The following is a 16,128-nucleotide window of genomic DNA, read 5'->3' as shown; positions in this document are numbered from 1 at the left end:
TACAGCTAAAAGCAAAGCTGTGTGACTAGGAGCAAGGGCTGCAGGACGCTGCGGTGCCTGGTAGGTATGGAGAGCAGGACACAGCCGTCACCTCCTCATCACAAGCTGGTGCAGCAGCAACACATCGAGCCCAGACAGCCACAGCTCAGAAGCACCAGGAGAATGGCTCAGGGGATCCAAACTGTGCCTGCGAGACCATCACACCTCTTACTCCGTCTATTCAGCTTATGGAGGGACATGAGACACATTTATATATCAGGGTCAGAGCAGCAATGGAGGACTTCCCAACCTAGAGCGAAATTAAATTAGCGGAAATCGAAACAAAACAGATTTAGCCTGCAAATAATGCACGTTTTTAACAGCGATTGAAAACTGGCTCCTGTGACAACTTGCTGGAGATCCCACTGGGTTCTCAGGCTTTTGAAATCAAGGCTCAGTGCTTTCTACAAGACCTGCTCTTGTTCTCTTGGAAATTTCCCTGTGGTTCCCCCGAGGCAGAAAAGACCAGAGGAGATGGCCACAGCTCGCCAGCATCTGGGGCTCTCCCAGGCTGGATTCCCCACTTCCAGGACTGACGCACACCACCGTGGGCTCCTCTTTGAAGAGGGGGTTTCTGACCATTCTTCCCAGAAGCTCCCTGATGTTCAAAGCACCTTGCTGACAGACGGGCAGGTGTGCCTGTGAGAGTGGCCACCTCCCCAAACCCAGCGTGGCGGGGGGAGAGCGGCCCCCCAAACAGAGCCCTAGGCAAGGCACAGGGGAGTACTCCAAGCCCAGCTGTGACATTTCCTTTCACCTATACCTGTACAGCTGTTTCCTACAGGGCTGAAGCCTCAAGTGAGATGTGTGAGGCTTCTGTAGGTGCTTGGGAACAAGATGGAACAGAAACGTTTCACACCTGGCCCCAAAATTACAGCACGCTGGAAGGTGGCCAACATAAACTGGCAGAGTACCAGTTGCAATGGACATCAATTAAGAAGCCTGTCATCCTCAGACTGCAGGGTTTTCTTTTTGCGATCTGCCTCGCTCCTTAAGCCTTCAGCAGCACCAGCGCTGGAGTTTTCCAGATGGGATCATTTCCCTCAGATTCCACTCGCTAGATTTATTGCAGTATTTTTTTTTTTAAAAAAAAAAAACCCACCCCCCCTTTTAAGAGCCTGAACTATTATTCCACATTGCGGATTTCTCCAGGGCTGTATTGAGTGTCCTTGTGCAGCGCTAGTGCTTGTTTGCCATGAGTTCCCTTTACCTTCAGCTGGAGAAATGCAGTTTTAAGAATATGCTCAAAACTCTCCTAGCTTAAAGAGTGATTAAAACCCAAGACCAAATGAGAAATGAACAGAATGCCTCCCTGGAAGATGCCCTGCACAGCCCTAGGAGACACAGCAGCCGTCACTAAGACAGCACTCACACCCATTTCTATGAAGGTACGTCTAAAACAGCACAAGGGACACCAGCGTACCCACCTCTGCCACCCAGACCAGGGGACGTGGACTCGGCTTGACAATTCCTACTATGCCAATGACACCTGGCAAAGGCAGAGGGAGGCTCCGGTGGTGTCCACACAGCCCCTGCCACTTGTGGTTTGAGAATATGCCAAGGATGGATGAGGAGTTCAAAGCAGGTGATACTCTGCGCGCTACCTTCGTGGTGGCACAAAATCCAGCCCCTCCTCCATCACCCAATGACATCATCTTCCAACATGGCCCATAATTTAGCCTAATTGCGTTTTACAATCCAAAGGCACCACATGAAAGGGAAGGTCGAGGCTGGGATGGAGTTCAGATACTGGTCAGAAAATGTAAACATTTCTAACTGCCGCCTCGGGGCTGCCAGCTCCTGCCAAGTCCCCGCTCCAAGCAGGACTGCCTGTGGCAGGGATCTTTCACTGCTTGTTTGGAAACCGAGGCAGGCAGGAATGGAAGGAGTTTTTCAAGGATGACTCCTCCTTGGACTCTCCTACCTGGGGCTCCGATCTCTGCTCACAGTTTCCCTTTTCCTCTCTGGACAAAACTCCAAGCTGGAAGCTCTCACTCTCATGGGCTGAGTGCTTTTCCTTGCCAGCTGGAGGGAGATGCTCCAAGGCTATGGAATGGGAATATGGAAAGGATGCTGAGAAAAAAAACAGTTACATTTGCTCACTGGGGTTTTCTCTCTGCTTACAAAGTTTGTGCTCTCAGAGTCCTGGTCTTGCTACCCTTCCTCTGATGCCTTGCAAAAGTCCTCCCAAAATCACTGCAGCGTGGCTACTCCAACGTGGATTTCATCCCTGGCATTCCAGGAGTCATTTGGTCCTGGAAAGGACAAAACCTCTGGTGTTTCAAGGCATGACAGAGCCCAGTCACTCTGACAGCTACTCCTCCTGCGCTTTTAGACCTGGGGCTCCCTTTCCAAGAAGCATCAGACATGACTACACATTGCCAAGAGATATCTGCAAGCCTTAAGAAGACTGAACTACTATGGTATCAATAATAATAAATAAGTGACGTGAATAACAATACAGGACTAATTTTATTCCAAGCCTAAATAATAGTTAGCTCCTAAACAGCTAATTCAAAGGCTACTAGTTCTGCAGATCTAGAGCAACAAGAGAGAGGGTCAAATTTGGACTGTCCACCAGGGCTGGATAGTACAGAGGAAAGAAAATTATGTTTTCTAAGGAGAACCAAGTTTGGATTTTAGGCTATCTGCACTGACAGGTAATGTGAATAGCAGGAAGCAAGGACTTGTGCAACAAGATCGGCACCAAGTGTGGGAAGCTACTGGCCACCCTGGAGCTGGAAGAGCCACGCAGTACCCAATTTGTAGGTCTGGGGCAGTAAAACATTGCTAGCTATTTTTCAGACCCTTGCACTTTAGGGCTTTCGTTTGCCTGGTGAGGTGAGACAGGGTTGAGACTAGCTGAGTGGTGAGGATCTGAGACAGTCCATTCCACACATGAGCGTGCACATGGGGGGGGGGGGGGGGGGGGGGGAAGTGCCTTTCTCAGAGAAGGGAACCACAGTGACTAGCCCTATAAGCATATGTATTAATCATGCACCGTCTGGTTTTAATCCACACACTGCTGATCCTGCGTCTCACTGTATTGTTATCAGGGGAAGGAGTATTTCTCCTCAATCTTATTCACCAGCCAAAAGCCTGAAAATGCAAAAAACACATTTGTGAAGTGCCTTCCCAAGGACCCTGGGCCCCGGACCTGGTGAGCTGGGGCTGCTGCCTTTTTATTGGCGTTTAAAAACCTTTTATTAACGTGTGTCAGGGCTGGGGGAGGAGAGAGAGGCTCAGGTTTCAGGACCCCCCATGCAGAGAGGTTTATTGTGGGAAGGGACATTAACACTTTCTCCTCCACATCTCCCTGGCTGGGGCATGCGGCAGAGCATGGGATGATGCACACACCAAGCCCGTGCAGAGTTTGCAGGGATGCAGGCAATCTGTGATGCCATGTGCCTGTGCAGAGGAGCTCCCTGCTCTGCTCCATGCTGGGTGACCTGCAGCCCTCTTCCAGCCTTGCCACCAGCCCCACGGGGCCACTGCAGAGCAGGATGCTCCCCAGACAACAGGATTTGGTGAGAGCTGAGGAAACCAGGACATGCCCCAGGTTCCCAGGGCTGCACAAGAACAGACCCACGGCAAGCTCAGATGCACCACAGCTAGGACTTGCTTTAACCTCAACACAACACAAGCGTTTTCCACTCAAAGTGCCCCACAGCGGCACCACACACCACCTTTACCTCCCTTCTTCCTGGACCTTAGCTATGCAGCTATGCTGCTGCTCCCTGCTCTTGCCTTGGGTACAACGCTTGGGTGAGTGAGGTCCTGGCAGCGTCTCCTTCAGCTGCAAATGCTGCAGACACAGTCTGACAGCTCAGGCACCAGGCTGCATAGTTTGCTGTTGACTGGTACGTTCAATGGTGTTCCATCACACAAGCTGCAATGGATATCTGCCCAACATACGCCCAGGAAAACATCACCAAGTTATGCTCACCCTGGAGCCAGCTTTTGTTGGTTACAGCTTCAATGACAGTGCAAGAGACGATGGGAAGCTCTGAGTGTCACACTGGCTCCAGCAGGAATCTGAACGCGCGGCTTCATGGCAACGAACAGAGTCAGAACATTTTCACTCAAAATAAGAGCCAGGCCAAATGCTCAAAAACTTGCTGAGAAACTCTGGCTGAATACTGTGCTCCATCTACTAAATGGGATGTGGAGAACAAAAAGAAGCACAGTGTTTGTCCTATATAGCTTACAAAACAACCATCTTCTTGGAGGAGCCAATAACCTAACACCATTTTAAACCCAATACTCTCCAGTCTTGCCTTTCAGCAGATGCCTTCCCTCCAAAATTTTACAAATTCCTTAAAAAACTATGGTGCAAAAGCATGGGGTAAGGATTTGGAGCATCAGCAAGCAAGGGAGAAAAAACAGTAAAAATACAACCGCCTCTTCCTAGCCATGCAAGTGATAGGAAAGGCACCACAGCGAGCTTCCCAGAGCCTCTTTGGCATACCAGAACCTTCCTCCCAGGCCACAAGACATTCACAGGGTGCCATATAAAGAGCAGTACATTTTCTTTGCCTCTCCAGCAAAGAAGTGTCAGGAACTTGGGCTGAAAACTGCGCCAAGTCTGAGAACAAGAGAAACAAATTGGGTGCAGAAAAATAACTCCTGCTAAAAAGCAATGAAAAATCAGTATAGGAAAGGCAGTTCTTGCTGCACAGAAAAAACATTTCTCACCTGCTCCCAGCTCAGTCAAACAGTGACCAACAAGGAGCAGGCAAATGGGAAAGTTCCTGCAACGCAGCTGGATGCGGTACGTGCCAGAGTTGCTCCGCTGCAGTGCCTGCTGCCATCGCCTCACTGAGGCTCAGGGACAGAGATCCCCTTGTGCCACCATGCTCAGCACGGATACAGCACCCTTCCACTGCAAACAGCCCAGAGATGCGTCTGCTGAGGAGTCAGATTCATCTGGGCTTTGCACACTAAAAGGAGGGCAGGGAGCAGATGGTGGACTGGGGGCCACACACAAGGATCCCTTGGTTGAGTTGGATTAGGGGCTTCTTTGCAGGGAAGTGCTTTTTTGTATCTTGCTCACAGTCATTTGTGAAAGGCATATGTATTTGTGCCTCTCAGTCATACCTTCCTGGCTTGGTCTGCACTGCCTTCTACAACAGCCTACTTCTGGAGAGTCAAATAATTCACGTCATTAATATTGCAGAAGGAGAAGATTTGTGGAACAAGGTAGTCATCTGACTGTAACGATGCAGCTGCCACTCCAGTCCCTTTCTACTGCATTACTGAATCACAGAAAATGGGGTAGGAACATCCAAAGAGGTCACTTTGCCTCCTTTTCTAAAGCATTCACGTCCACCCATGTTGTACCTGGGAGAGCCACCCAGCCTGCTCTTACAAATCTCCAAGCCGGAAGAGATTCTGCAGAATCGCTAAGGAGGCTGCTTTCAAGTGCTTAACTACCCAAAGGTACGAAGCCTTCCCTAAAGTCTAGTCTTAATCTATTTTGCTGCAATTTATGCCCATTCTTTTCTGTGCTTTTCAGCGCGGAGCTGGAGGACAGCTTGCTCTCTGTGCAGCAGCTTACTGCATTTTCCCTGAATTTCCTCTAGACTAAAAAGCCTGAGCTCTTGAATCCCTACATGGAAGTCAGGCTTTTGAGATTTCTGCTTTGTCTCGCTGGCCTCCCCTTAATCCTCTTGGGTGTCCTCTGCAAAGTGAATATGCACACCTGCTGTTTCACCAGTCTGACCACTAATGAAAACATCGGTCAGTACTGGATGGAGAACAGACCTCACAGAACCCAGTGCTTCTGCTCAGCGTGTCCCAGGCAGCGCTGGTACCAGTGGGTTCCTCTGTCTACCTCAGTGTGATGCATTTGGTGCGTTAAGGCAGAGACCAGGAGATGGCACAGCACAACTGGTACACAACAGGGGGGCTCAGACCTGCACAAACACCCCAGCCTGCTGGGTGGGATTACGGTTCCCAAGTCAGCCCCTTTCAAACCAAACAAGACCCACAGAGGCGGCAAAAAAAAACAAAAATAAGGGGGGGACAGACCCAGCCAGGCCCAGCTTCTTCCCTCTGGGATCTGTCGTCCTTTCAGCAGGGCTGAGCTGGTACCACCATGCCTAAAAATCCTGGATGCTTGGGTGGCTGCTGTTGAGCTGCGAAGGGCACCAGCCCCCACCAGTGGTGTTGTACAGTTTCTTTATAAAGCACCACAACCAAAGGGAGCTAGGAGAGTGAGAAAACTCAGCTCAGAAGCTGAGGTGTAGCTATAGGGCAAAAGATACGTCTCTTCTTTTCCAAAGATGAGTGCAAATGCCTGGCAGGGCAGGTAGATGGCACTCCGAATAAACTGGTGTGTGGTTAGAAAAGGCAAAGTTCAGGGAATACCGACCCCTTCCCACAAGTTATGGGGCACCAGACGGAGCTGCTCAGCCACCTCACCTGCCTGCTGGGGGCTCTGGTTTGTGGCTGCTGGGGAAGGAGTCCCAGCACAGAGAATGGGGCTCTGGGACTGTCCCCAGCAGAACCCTGGTAAGGCCACAACACACACTGGTCAAACAGACTACCTGAGGACAGCAATGGCAACCGCACGCTTCTTATTTTAACCCCTTCAAACAGAACCTTGAAAATCGATTTTTCCACAATGATTTCCTGGACTAAGGTGTTTCGCCAAGCCGGGAGAGCTCTCGGTTTTACTGGGACCCTGTGCCACGGGCAGTGCTGTGAGCATGGGCTGGGCAGAGAGGTGAAACAAATTTGCACCTCTTGGGTCCCTCTGTGACAAATGTCCTAAATTTCTCACCATCGTTTCAGGCAAATATCAAGAAGTGGCACATGGGAAGGCACGCTGCCACCGTCACATGCAGGCTCTCCACGGAAGCCAGCCTCTGCATCTCCACTTCTCCTCTCGCAGCACCAACGCCACAGCTTCCCAGATGAGCAGCGTTTCTGGTGCTGTGATCCTGCCTCCAAGCAGGAAACTGTTGAGAGCCACTCTTATCCTGCCGTGCCTCCAAGGGCGTGCAAAACAAATGCCATTGTGCCTCTTATATCCCCCATCAGGTTCAGACACGTTATCCAAGTGCAGCCCCCAGGTCCCTTCTGGCCAGGTGGTGGCAGAGAGCAGACCCAAAACCCCACATCAACAAGGGAACTGATTTCATTATTCTAAAAACAAACAGCCAAAGGAAAGTTCAGGCTAGAATGGGCTCCTAGAGCAAAGAAAGGAAAATAGAGAGCGGGCAGTGGGGAATGCTTCATATTCCTAAAAGCCTTTTGTACGTTAACACATGGTGTCTGCTTCTCTCTAGTCACCTATTTATCACTCTCCTCTTTAGAGAAGGAAAAAAGTCCTGGCTGCCTTCCTAAGGCAGAGTTTTGTGGCCGGGGGGAGGGGGAGGGTGCTTTAAGCATGATGCAAACCATTTGGAGTGCACTGAGAGCACTGCCAACACAAGCTGCACTATTTAAACAAGTGAGGAAATGATCGTATATACAACATGCCAGCGAGCACACACACACCAGAGGAAGTCGAGAGGGGTTTTCATGACACAGAGCTGGATGTCAGCGGCTGAAAGGTCGATATTTTCCCTTAACACCCTTCTCAATGACTTAATCGTGTTCCGTTTGCACAGAAAACTTCCCAAGAATAAAAGTCTGGAGGAATCGAGGGGGGATGTTTGGCCTACTGCTGACCTTGTCCGAGGTCCTCTCCACGTAGCAGGGCTCCTGGGGGGCGACCAGCAGGGGAACGAAGCCCGAAAGCAGCCGATCCTCTTCCAGGCTAAGCAGGGCAAGGTCGTCATCTGGGTCCTTGTACAAGGGCACCTCCGACTGATTCACTGTGGTCAGTATGTTACAGAAGTCAGCCAGCGTCGCCCACACATCTACTGAGACCCTGGGAGAACGAGGAGAGACGTGAGCAATTCGGGGCTGGAATGTGTTGGGAGTTGCCTGCAATGCTGCAGCGAATACCAGAGAGGTGAGGCGAGGCGAGGCACGCCACCACCGCTAACCTACCCCACCGGGAGGGCTCCAGCCGCAGCTGCGCTGGCACCGAACCCAGGAGGGCTTGCAACCCTCGCCTGCGAGCGCTGACACCGACCACCCGTCCCCCTGGATGGGGACGGCTCCCAGGATCTCGCCCTTCCCGCTGCTCTGCCCACCTCTGCCTGATCCCGAGCCGGCACATGCGCGGGAAGCAGCTTCCCTGTGCAGTGCCGGCAGGAACCCAGCTCGTTCCAGATGGGAGCAACGATGCTTGTTACTCAATTTTAAACCCTGCTGGGAGGACAGACCGAACACCCGCGCTGCTGTCGGGGCAAAAGAGGCACCTGGGGGGCTCCAGCCCAGGCTGGGGCACCCTCTCCTTCGCGCAGCTGTTATCTGCTGCGACCACGTGCTGCAGCCACGCTCTAAAGCACAGAGATTTTATATCTTTTTTTTTAGTTAAACCCCAGCTGCGGGGGGTTAAGCCGTGTTTTGCTTCTGGCCATGGTTTCAACACTGGTTAGTGACCTACAAAGCTGCCTCTGCAGCGTCTCACCTTCCTGCAGCAGCAGTGACATGCAGGGAGCCGGGTGCAAACACAAGGCTACCGGCAGCTCTGGACTGCTCTCCGCACGTTCTCATCACACATCCCATCACTGAGCACACCCTGGCACCCCAGAGAGGGCCACCGTGAGGGAAGCAGGCAACAAGCACCGGGACGCTGCAGCCAACCAGGCTGCCTCCTACTGCATTTCTTTCTCCTGTTTCTAAAAGCACTCAGATATTTTTTTTGTTTTAGTGCATAAACTAGGAAAAAAGCAGAGAACAGGGGAAACAAGGGCTGATCTTCTGGTGGCAGAAAGGAGGGCTGCTCATCCACCCCACACCTCTGGGGCACTGAAAAGCACAGGGAAGCCAGTATCACTGGGCGCGCAGCAGTGACCGGTGCGGCCCGAGGCAGCCCAGGGCTGGAGGGAGGCCCCCCTGCTCTTTGAACTGCTCCAGGTGGACAGAGTCTGCACTCGGTTATTTACGGGAATCAATGTACCAGGAAAGCACACTGAAATGAAACATCTTGTTTTCAAGAGCGTCCTGGGAGCCAGGCAGAATGAGGAGCCATTAATCAAAGCCCAGCACGTAATCAGCACACATGTAACGCAGAGTCACCCACGTCCCGGAGCCAGCCCCAGCCCGCACACCGCAGAGGAGAAGAGGTCCTTCAAAGCCTTCTGGGCACAGACACCAGGAGCTGGGTTCATTCACAAAGCTCCACTGCTTGGCTCAGCCAGGTCTGGCTGTCAGAAATGTTTAAATATGGAAAAAAATAAACAGTTGCAACACGTTTTTCGGAGGGATCTGTCCGAGGCCCTTTGTGATGTAATGGGAAATGCTGCGTTTGTGCTACCAGCTGGAAAATAAACAGAGCTGTGAGGGTTAAAAGGAACTGAACTTTCCACGACCCCTATCTGCAAAAGAAGAAAATAATAAGAGGAATGATCCACTGCCCCACAGCCCTGATAGTTTATCCTCCGGCCCAGGCTGCAGAGACAAGCACCGGATGTGATAGGGCTGCTCTGGGCCACCTCCAAGGCGAGCTCTGCCCATGGGAGATGCACAGGGCTTGGGAGGCTCAGCCCTCCCCCAGTGCCCTGCTGGCAACTGGGCTTGGCTGCCTGAGTCCGGTCACATAGCACTGGTGGGGCCCCACCAGTGTGGGCTGCAATGAGGGCTCAGCTTGGATGAAGGAGATGCAGAAGCTGCAGGCATCAGCAGGGGAGAGGAACAGGGAGAGTGCCTGCAGCTGCTGGGGAACAAGCCCACTGGGGACGGGCACTGATGCTGAGGATGCTCCCGGTGGGCTGAGGCAGCCAGGTGCATGGGGTCAGGGTGGAGGAGAAAGGAAAGAAACAAAGACCTCGCCTGTATTCCCAAAGAAACAGAGCTGTAGGCAGGGGATGAAGATGACCAGTGAGGGTAGGATGCTGGGCAGGACTGGGGTCCACGTGCTAATGGGGTGAAGGAGCAGCACAGATGAAGTACAGGGAGCCATCTCCCTCCATGGGGCTTGGCACCCAAAGTCAGAAAAAAGCCATGTGAACGGCCACCAAGCTGATGCTGCTAACACCCTCGCAGCCACCCAGCCCAGCAGTGCCCTCCCCTCTGCCCCGGCAGCTGCCTGCCCCCAGCCCCTTCGGCAGCGCTGCCAGGCAGGGCAGCCCCTTGCCACCCCCCGAGCACAAAAGCAGTTCCTGTCACTTTATCCCCTTCATCCCCGGCTCCCTATAGCTTTGCAGTGCCTTGCCACATCTGTCATTTGCACTGCATGTGTTAGGTTTCCACTCTGGGCTTGCTTCAGTCAAACCACAGACTGTGCTGGCTCCCCAGGTAGCAAGACCTCACTGCAATGCAACCCTGAGCAGCTCTGTAGCAGCGGCTGGCAGCCGGGCAGCACTCTCTCACATGCAACACCCTGCAGAGCCTTCAAAAAGCCAACAAAGAAGAATGTGTTGGCGTTTCTGCTCTGGTTTTCTCCTGTGATACAGAGGTAGCGCTGCAGAGAGCGGGGCTGCCTTCCCCTCGGGTGCAGCTACACTCAGTGCAGCTCCTCTGCAGTGTATCTCCCAGCATTGCCACCACCAACATCATTTACCAGCTGCTACCCGCTGGCAAAGCTAGCGAAGGCAAACAGCTCATGCCGACACTGTACGGTACCGTGGATCTCCTGCTGGGACACGCACTTGCCCTAGAAGGTCACACAACACTCGGGAGCCCTGCCAGGCACTTTCTCCCCACTGCTCCTTCCCAGGATGCTGCCGTGACCACCTCCAAGCGTTTCTGGCTTATGTCACCCAACGGCGCTGCAGTACCGGAGCGTCTCTGCAAAGCCAAGGCAGGCCCAGGTGCTTGGAAGCGCTGCGTATGCACAGTGCCACATCTTTGGCATCCCTCTGTGGAGGGAGGCCCTGAATTACTGACACCGAGCCCAGGCACGCAGCTCCCAGGTACCGGGATAAGGCTCCCAGAGCTTTTAACCGAGGAAGCGAGAAGGGGGTTAGCGCGAGGTCTTTCCTCAGAACGGGGGTTCATTCACTTCCCCACAGACACATTTACATTTGCTTATTCCACTAGGACAGGGGAAAAAAAATAAGAGTTAATTTCTTTTTTATTGCCTCAGAATTCCAGGTTTAATGTAGCTGTCAGTGTGAGCGCAGCCCAGCTGCACGCCGACAGGACGCAGCCTGGCCAGGCAACGGTGAGAGCACCGCACAAGTGCGCAGCTGAGCACACAGGCTGGAGCGCAGCCCCAGCGTGCGGGTCTGCGTGGGGATGGCTCTGAGCAAAGAGGGATGCCCACGATGGGCAGGCATCACCGCAAGGCAAAAGGCACGCACTGAAATGTGGGGAGAGCAGAGGGTGCCGGGGCCAGCCTGATGCTCGCCAAATCCCCGGCCGCCACAGTGCCGTGTGGTGTGCCGGCGTAAGCCACCATCTTCACCAGGGGCGCGGGCTGCCTGGTGATTAATATCAAGCACAATGACCCCATGTTACAAGCCTGCGGGGGCCTGTGGAGGTGGCCATTTCCTGTGTAATACCAGCTTGTTTAAACACTAACATTCAAACTCCACAGCTGCAGAACAAACCCGGAAAGCGCGGCGCAGAAGAAGCCCTGCATTGTGTTCCCTAGCCGCCAAGAGCCATGCTGCCGTGCAGATGGCAAACGCCTCGGGCTCGCGTGCTCCCGGGGCCAGGCGATGCACACCCACCGGCTCCCGGTGCAAGGCGGCACCGGTGCCCACCCCAGCACAAAGCGCTCCGCATCCCCCTCCTGGGTTTCCTCTCTCCTGGCCCAGGCGAAGCCAAACTGAAAGCAGCTCCTCTGCAAGGAATAAAAAAGGGTTGGCGGTGGGAGCTCTTCCCAAAAGGCGTTCGCCAACCTTGTCCTGGACTCAGACACAGCTGCCCAGAGCGGGGGCGATGTGGTCACAGCCCCTGTACCCCATGGCACCAACGATTTCCCCCGCTCTGCCCTGTATGTGTTCCCTTTGGCCAGCCGGGCGTCCATAAACCCATTCCTCTCCCAAGAACATGCCTTCGGAGTTAGAGGGAAGTTCTCCCCAGGAGAGGTGCAGTTTCCTCCCAGCCAGCCTCTGCTTCCCCACAGCCCCCTTCTCCATAGAGACTTTTGGCTTCTGCTTCGGTCAACTGTGCCTTCATTCTCAGCCAGGTTTACACTACTGAGACACCTCTCAATCCTCGCTTTGATGTCTCGATAGAGAAACTCTGGTGGCCAGCATTACTAACTAAGGCTGAGATCTGCAAAAGGGATTTTCCATTTAGTCTCCAGCAAGGTCTTGGCACCCCTGTCCAAGACTCTGTCCATCCCTCCCAGTGGGAGCTGCCATCTCAGTGACACTTCTCTGCAAGAGCGATGTGATGAGAACGATCTGGCAGATCTCTCTGGGAAGGTAAGCTCTAGAATGTGCTCAGAGCTTTTGGCTTTAATTTAATACTTGGTTTAAATTAACCATTTTTAAATGCTTGCAGACAGTCTCCACAAAGTGAGAGGCCCTTCACTCCAGCATGGAAGAAGCGCAGATTTGCCAGGGTCAGCCCTGCAGCAGTTTGTCTGTCTAGCCAGTGGCTTCCCCATTGATTCTTGCACTTCATTTAGCAACGGTTTCATTGTGGCAACAAAGTAGAGCAAGGAGAAGTTGTGCTCTCCCCTGCCCAGCTCTCTTCACAACCATATGTCCCAAAAGGAGATGGATTCACTTGAATGACAGCAGCCTCCTTGGAGATCTGCCTTTTGTCCCATCTGCTGCTAATATCTGCCTTAGGAGATCCACTCTGCTTCCCTCTCCCCAGGACTCCCTGTTTTTACACCCCAACCTCTGCAAGTTAATCCTGAGGACAGCTGGTATGAAAGACACTTCTCTAACCCAGTTGCACATCAGTGCAACTACTCAAAACGACCATCTGCTCGGACCTCAATGCAACGTTTGCCGTGAAACATGCAGATATAAATAATTTTCAGATACAGAAGTGACTGTTGCTTGCTGCTAGAAGACCTGGCAACAACTAGTCCAGACACACAATCTCTGAGCCACAGGACACTGCTGCTCTGAAGCAGAGATGTCCACGGTCAGGTTTAGTTCCTATTCTGGAAATGGGAGAAAAAGAGCCACAGAAAGCTCACTGAGCCCCTCTCCCAAACTGGTAGATGGGAAGGACACCTCAACCTCTCAAATACACACAGCAGCCCCAAGAGAGGAATCTAAGCAGCCTGTCACCTCTCTATGGCCTTCTGGCCTGAAAACACATCCCAGTGCATCCCCTGAGCCATGGTGACCGTGCAGGTGTGGCTAAAAGCTGGATGAGTGTGCTAGACCAAGGACAGTGGTTTTGGGGAAAGGTGTAGCTTCTCATTTGGCTTGAATTCAGGACTACTGAGCCCCCAGGTAGGGAGAGGATGCCCACCAGGAGCTGGGGTTCATTCCCAAGCCCTTGCCAAAAAAAGGACCCTGAAGACGCAGCCTCCTGAGCTTCCCATCCCACTCTACAGAGCCCACTCCCGCAAGGCTCGCAGCCACATGCTGGATTTCAGCAGTGCTCACCCCTCACACCTTTCCCTCCGCCTCTGTCCAAGGGGGGAAAGCAGCGAGCTGAGGAATTTGGTGTGGGTTTTTTTTTTTTTGGGGTGGTTTTTTTTTTTTTTTTATTGTAAGGACTCAAATCCAGCAGTGTGATAAATGCATCCGAGCTACAATTAGGAAGATATATAGCATCAGAACGCGAAGGTCTGGGCAGCGTGGTGAAACGCGGGCTCTCCAGAGCCCCAGCTATGTTTCCCATTATGTAACCCTGGTCATGGGCAGACAGCCAGACTCCAAATGAAAAAGAGACTCTGGCTTGGCACCGTTTCTATTTTCCTATCCTCATTCGGGGTCAGCGCAGTGTCATACAGCTGCAGAGAAAGCTCCGGGGATTAAACCTGGGAAAGACTCCAAGACCAGGACCCGGGTTCAAGTACCAGCTGAAAGCAATAAACCAACTGCCACAGCTGGGCTGAGTTTAGACGTTCTCAAAGTCCCCCAGCTCTCTCCTTTACTAAGAACGAGTGATCCTGAACACGGCGAATGCAGTGTGAGCAGAGGCCTCAGGACGTATAGCCCCGGCAGCCCGAGCCCTAGGCTCTGGCGGAGTCTTGACAAGCTGCCCTGCTGGCCCCGAGCCCAGGCCGTCATTCTGGCAGCAGCACTGGCCCCGGACGAGCTGCACTTTGATGCAAGCTCTGGGCCAGGCCTTTGCTCCTAGTGGGCTGCCAGGTGGGTACAGGGCCTGTTTTTTCCAGAAGCTTTAGCATGCTCATGGCATCCCTGCAGGGTGCTTCTGTGCTTCAGTTTGTGGTTTTTTTTACCATCCCTTTTCTGTGCCCGCACCATCACAAGGGGCAATGAAAGCAACGGCTGCAGAGCTCTGGGAGGCGGTTTCAGTGTGTCCAGCCAGCTTCTCCATTGGCACTGGTGGGGGCCTCATGGCATGTCCCACCACCGCTGGGGCACAGAGCACACACATGAAACAGCACAAGCCCCTCACCGAGTTCTACAACTTGGCATCTGTGCTTGCTCCTTGCATGCTCTCCTCACTCTTGGGCTCACCCTGCCCATAAACCTTGGCTTACTCCAACACGCCTGCTGCTCTGACCCATGTTTTACTTCTAAACTTCTTTGAAGCTGCTCCTATCTAAACCTCCAGCCTTGGTGACTCTACCTGGTTACTGAACAGCCCCAGGCCAGTCAGCAGGCTTGTGTCAATAGAGAGCTGAAACACTAACCCAGTGCTCCCCTTTTCCTTTCCTACCTCCAGGGAAAAGGTTGCAAGTCCCAGGTCGTGCCCAAGAGCGGAGCTGGCTCCCTGCTATTCATCACTACCCACACCTCCAGGGAAGCGGAGCCGCTGCTGTCGCAGAGCCCCAGACCACCAACACCCATCCGCACAAGAGGTCTGGGCTGAAAGCGCAGCCAGTCTCCTCACTGTGGGTAAGACAGATGCTCTGCATTAAGCCAAAGAGCACCAGGCTGGAGGAGCTGGGAGCCAGCTGGGGAAGGCTGCCCATGCCCCAGAGTATGGGCATGGTGGGACAAGAGGAGCTGCTCAGCCACCCTCCATGGAGAGGGCAAGGTGGGGAGTCAGTTGGACCTCTGCTACAAGACAAAGACCCTCATTCCTCCGCCGAGCAGACCAAGACCTTGTGTAGTAGAGCCACCCAACCCATGCCCACTGCTCCCCAAAGAGCCACGCACTGCCGTGCTCCGGGGCAGGCTGCCACCGCTGCCTTCTCCCACCCCAGTGGGCAAGCAGGAGCCTGCACCTGCTCCAGCAACCCCGGGGGGATGCTGCCCCATGCCCCACAGTGGGGGGAGGCAGCTCGTCCCAGGGAAGGCGCTGAGCGCTGGCTGCACGAACCCAATCAGAAATTCCATCTTGAAGCTGCCCGTCGCCAAGGGCTCAGCGGCTCCCTGCGCAGGCAGCGCAAGGGGAAGGGGGGATTGGTGCACGCAGGCTCACGTGATAGATCCCAGTTTGAGTTCCTGCCCAAAGATGGGCAGCAGTTCACATGAGCAGGCAGCGGTCCCACACCGAGCAGCCGACAAACAGAAAACAGACTCCATCTCCACAAAATGAGGCCCAGAACTTCCTGTGTGAGATTTCCATTTCCTCAGCCAAATGAAAAAGAACTGGAGTAAGAGGCAATAAACTAGTAGAGCAGGACTGGACCTGACGCACGGAGTGGGGACCCATTAATGGTTAAGCCACTTTGCTGGATTACTCTTAATGCGCCTTCCCATCACCCTGGGTTCTGGCTCCTTTGGATTAACAATAAGACGTGATTTCAGGCTCTGGATCCGGAGTACCGGAGGCAGATGGAAAATCCTGCGGGAAAGCAGCTACAGAGCATGCTCAGACACTGTTTCGCATACTCCATACTTGGCCCCTTCACTCGATTTTCTGTCCAAAAATATGCAAATTGCCTAGTCCGCATTATGGACTAATGGGTTGAAATCGACCAGTTTAGAAAATTAACCCTTTTGTGCATTGCAGGGGTAGACACAAGCT

At 53.2% G+C, this 16,128-nt stretch overlaps 1 protein-coding gene across 1 annotated transcript in view; it reads right to left on the bottom strand.

Moving 5' to 3' along the window:
* The window catches only part of SMG6 (SMG6 nonsense mediated mRNA decay factor), a 115,655-nt gene that overhangs the window by 42,435 nt on the left and 57,092 nt on the right, over positions 1 to 16,128 (bottom strand). The window contains 1 exon segment of the mRNA XM_056354174.1: positions 7,717 to 7,918. Coding sequence (XP_056210149.1) covers positions 7,717 to 7,918 — 202 coding nt within the window.

This window comes from Falco biarmicus, chromosome 1 (assembly GCF_023638135.1).
Source record: "Falco biarmicus isolate bFalBia1 chromosome 1, bFalBia1.pri, whole genome shotgun sequence".
Classification (NCBI taxonomy): Eukaryota; Metazoa; Chordata; class Aves; order Falconiformes; family Falconidae; genus Falco; species Falco biarmicus.
Note: the sequence above shows the minus strand (reverse complement) of the source record. Positions and strands in the feature narration are given on the sequence as shown.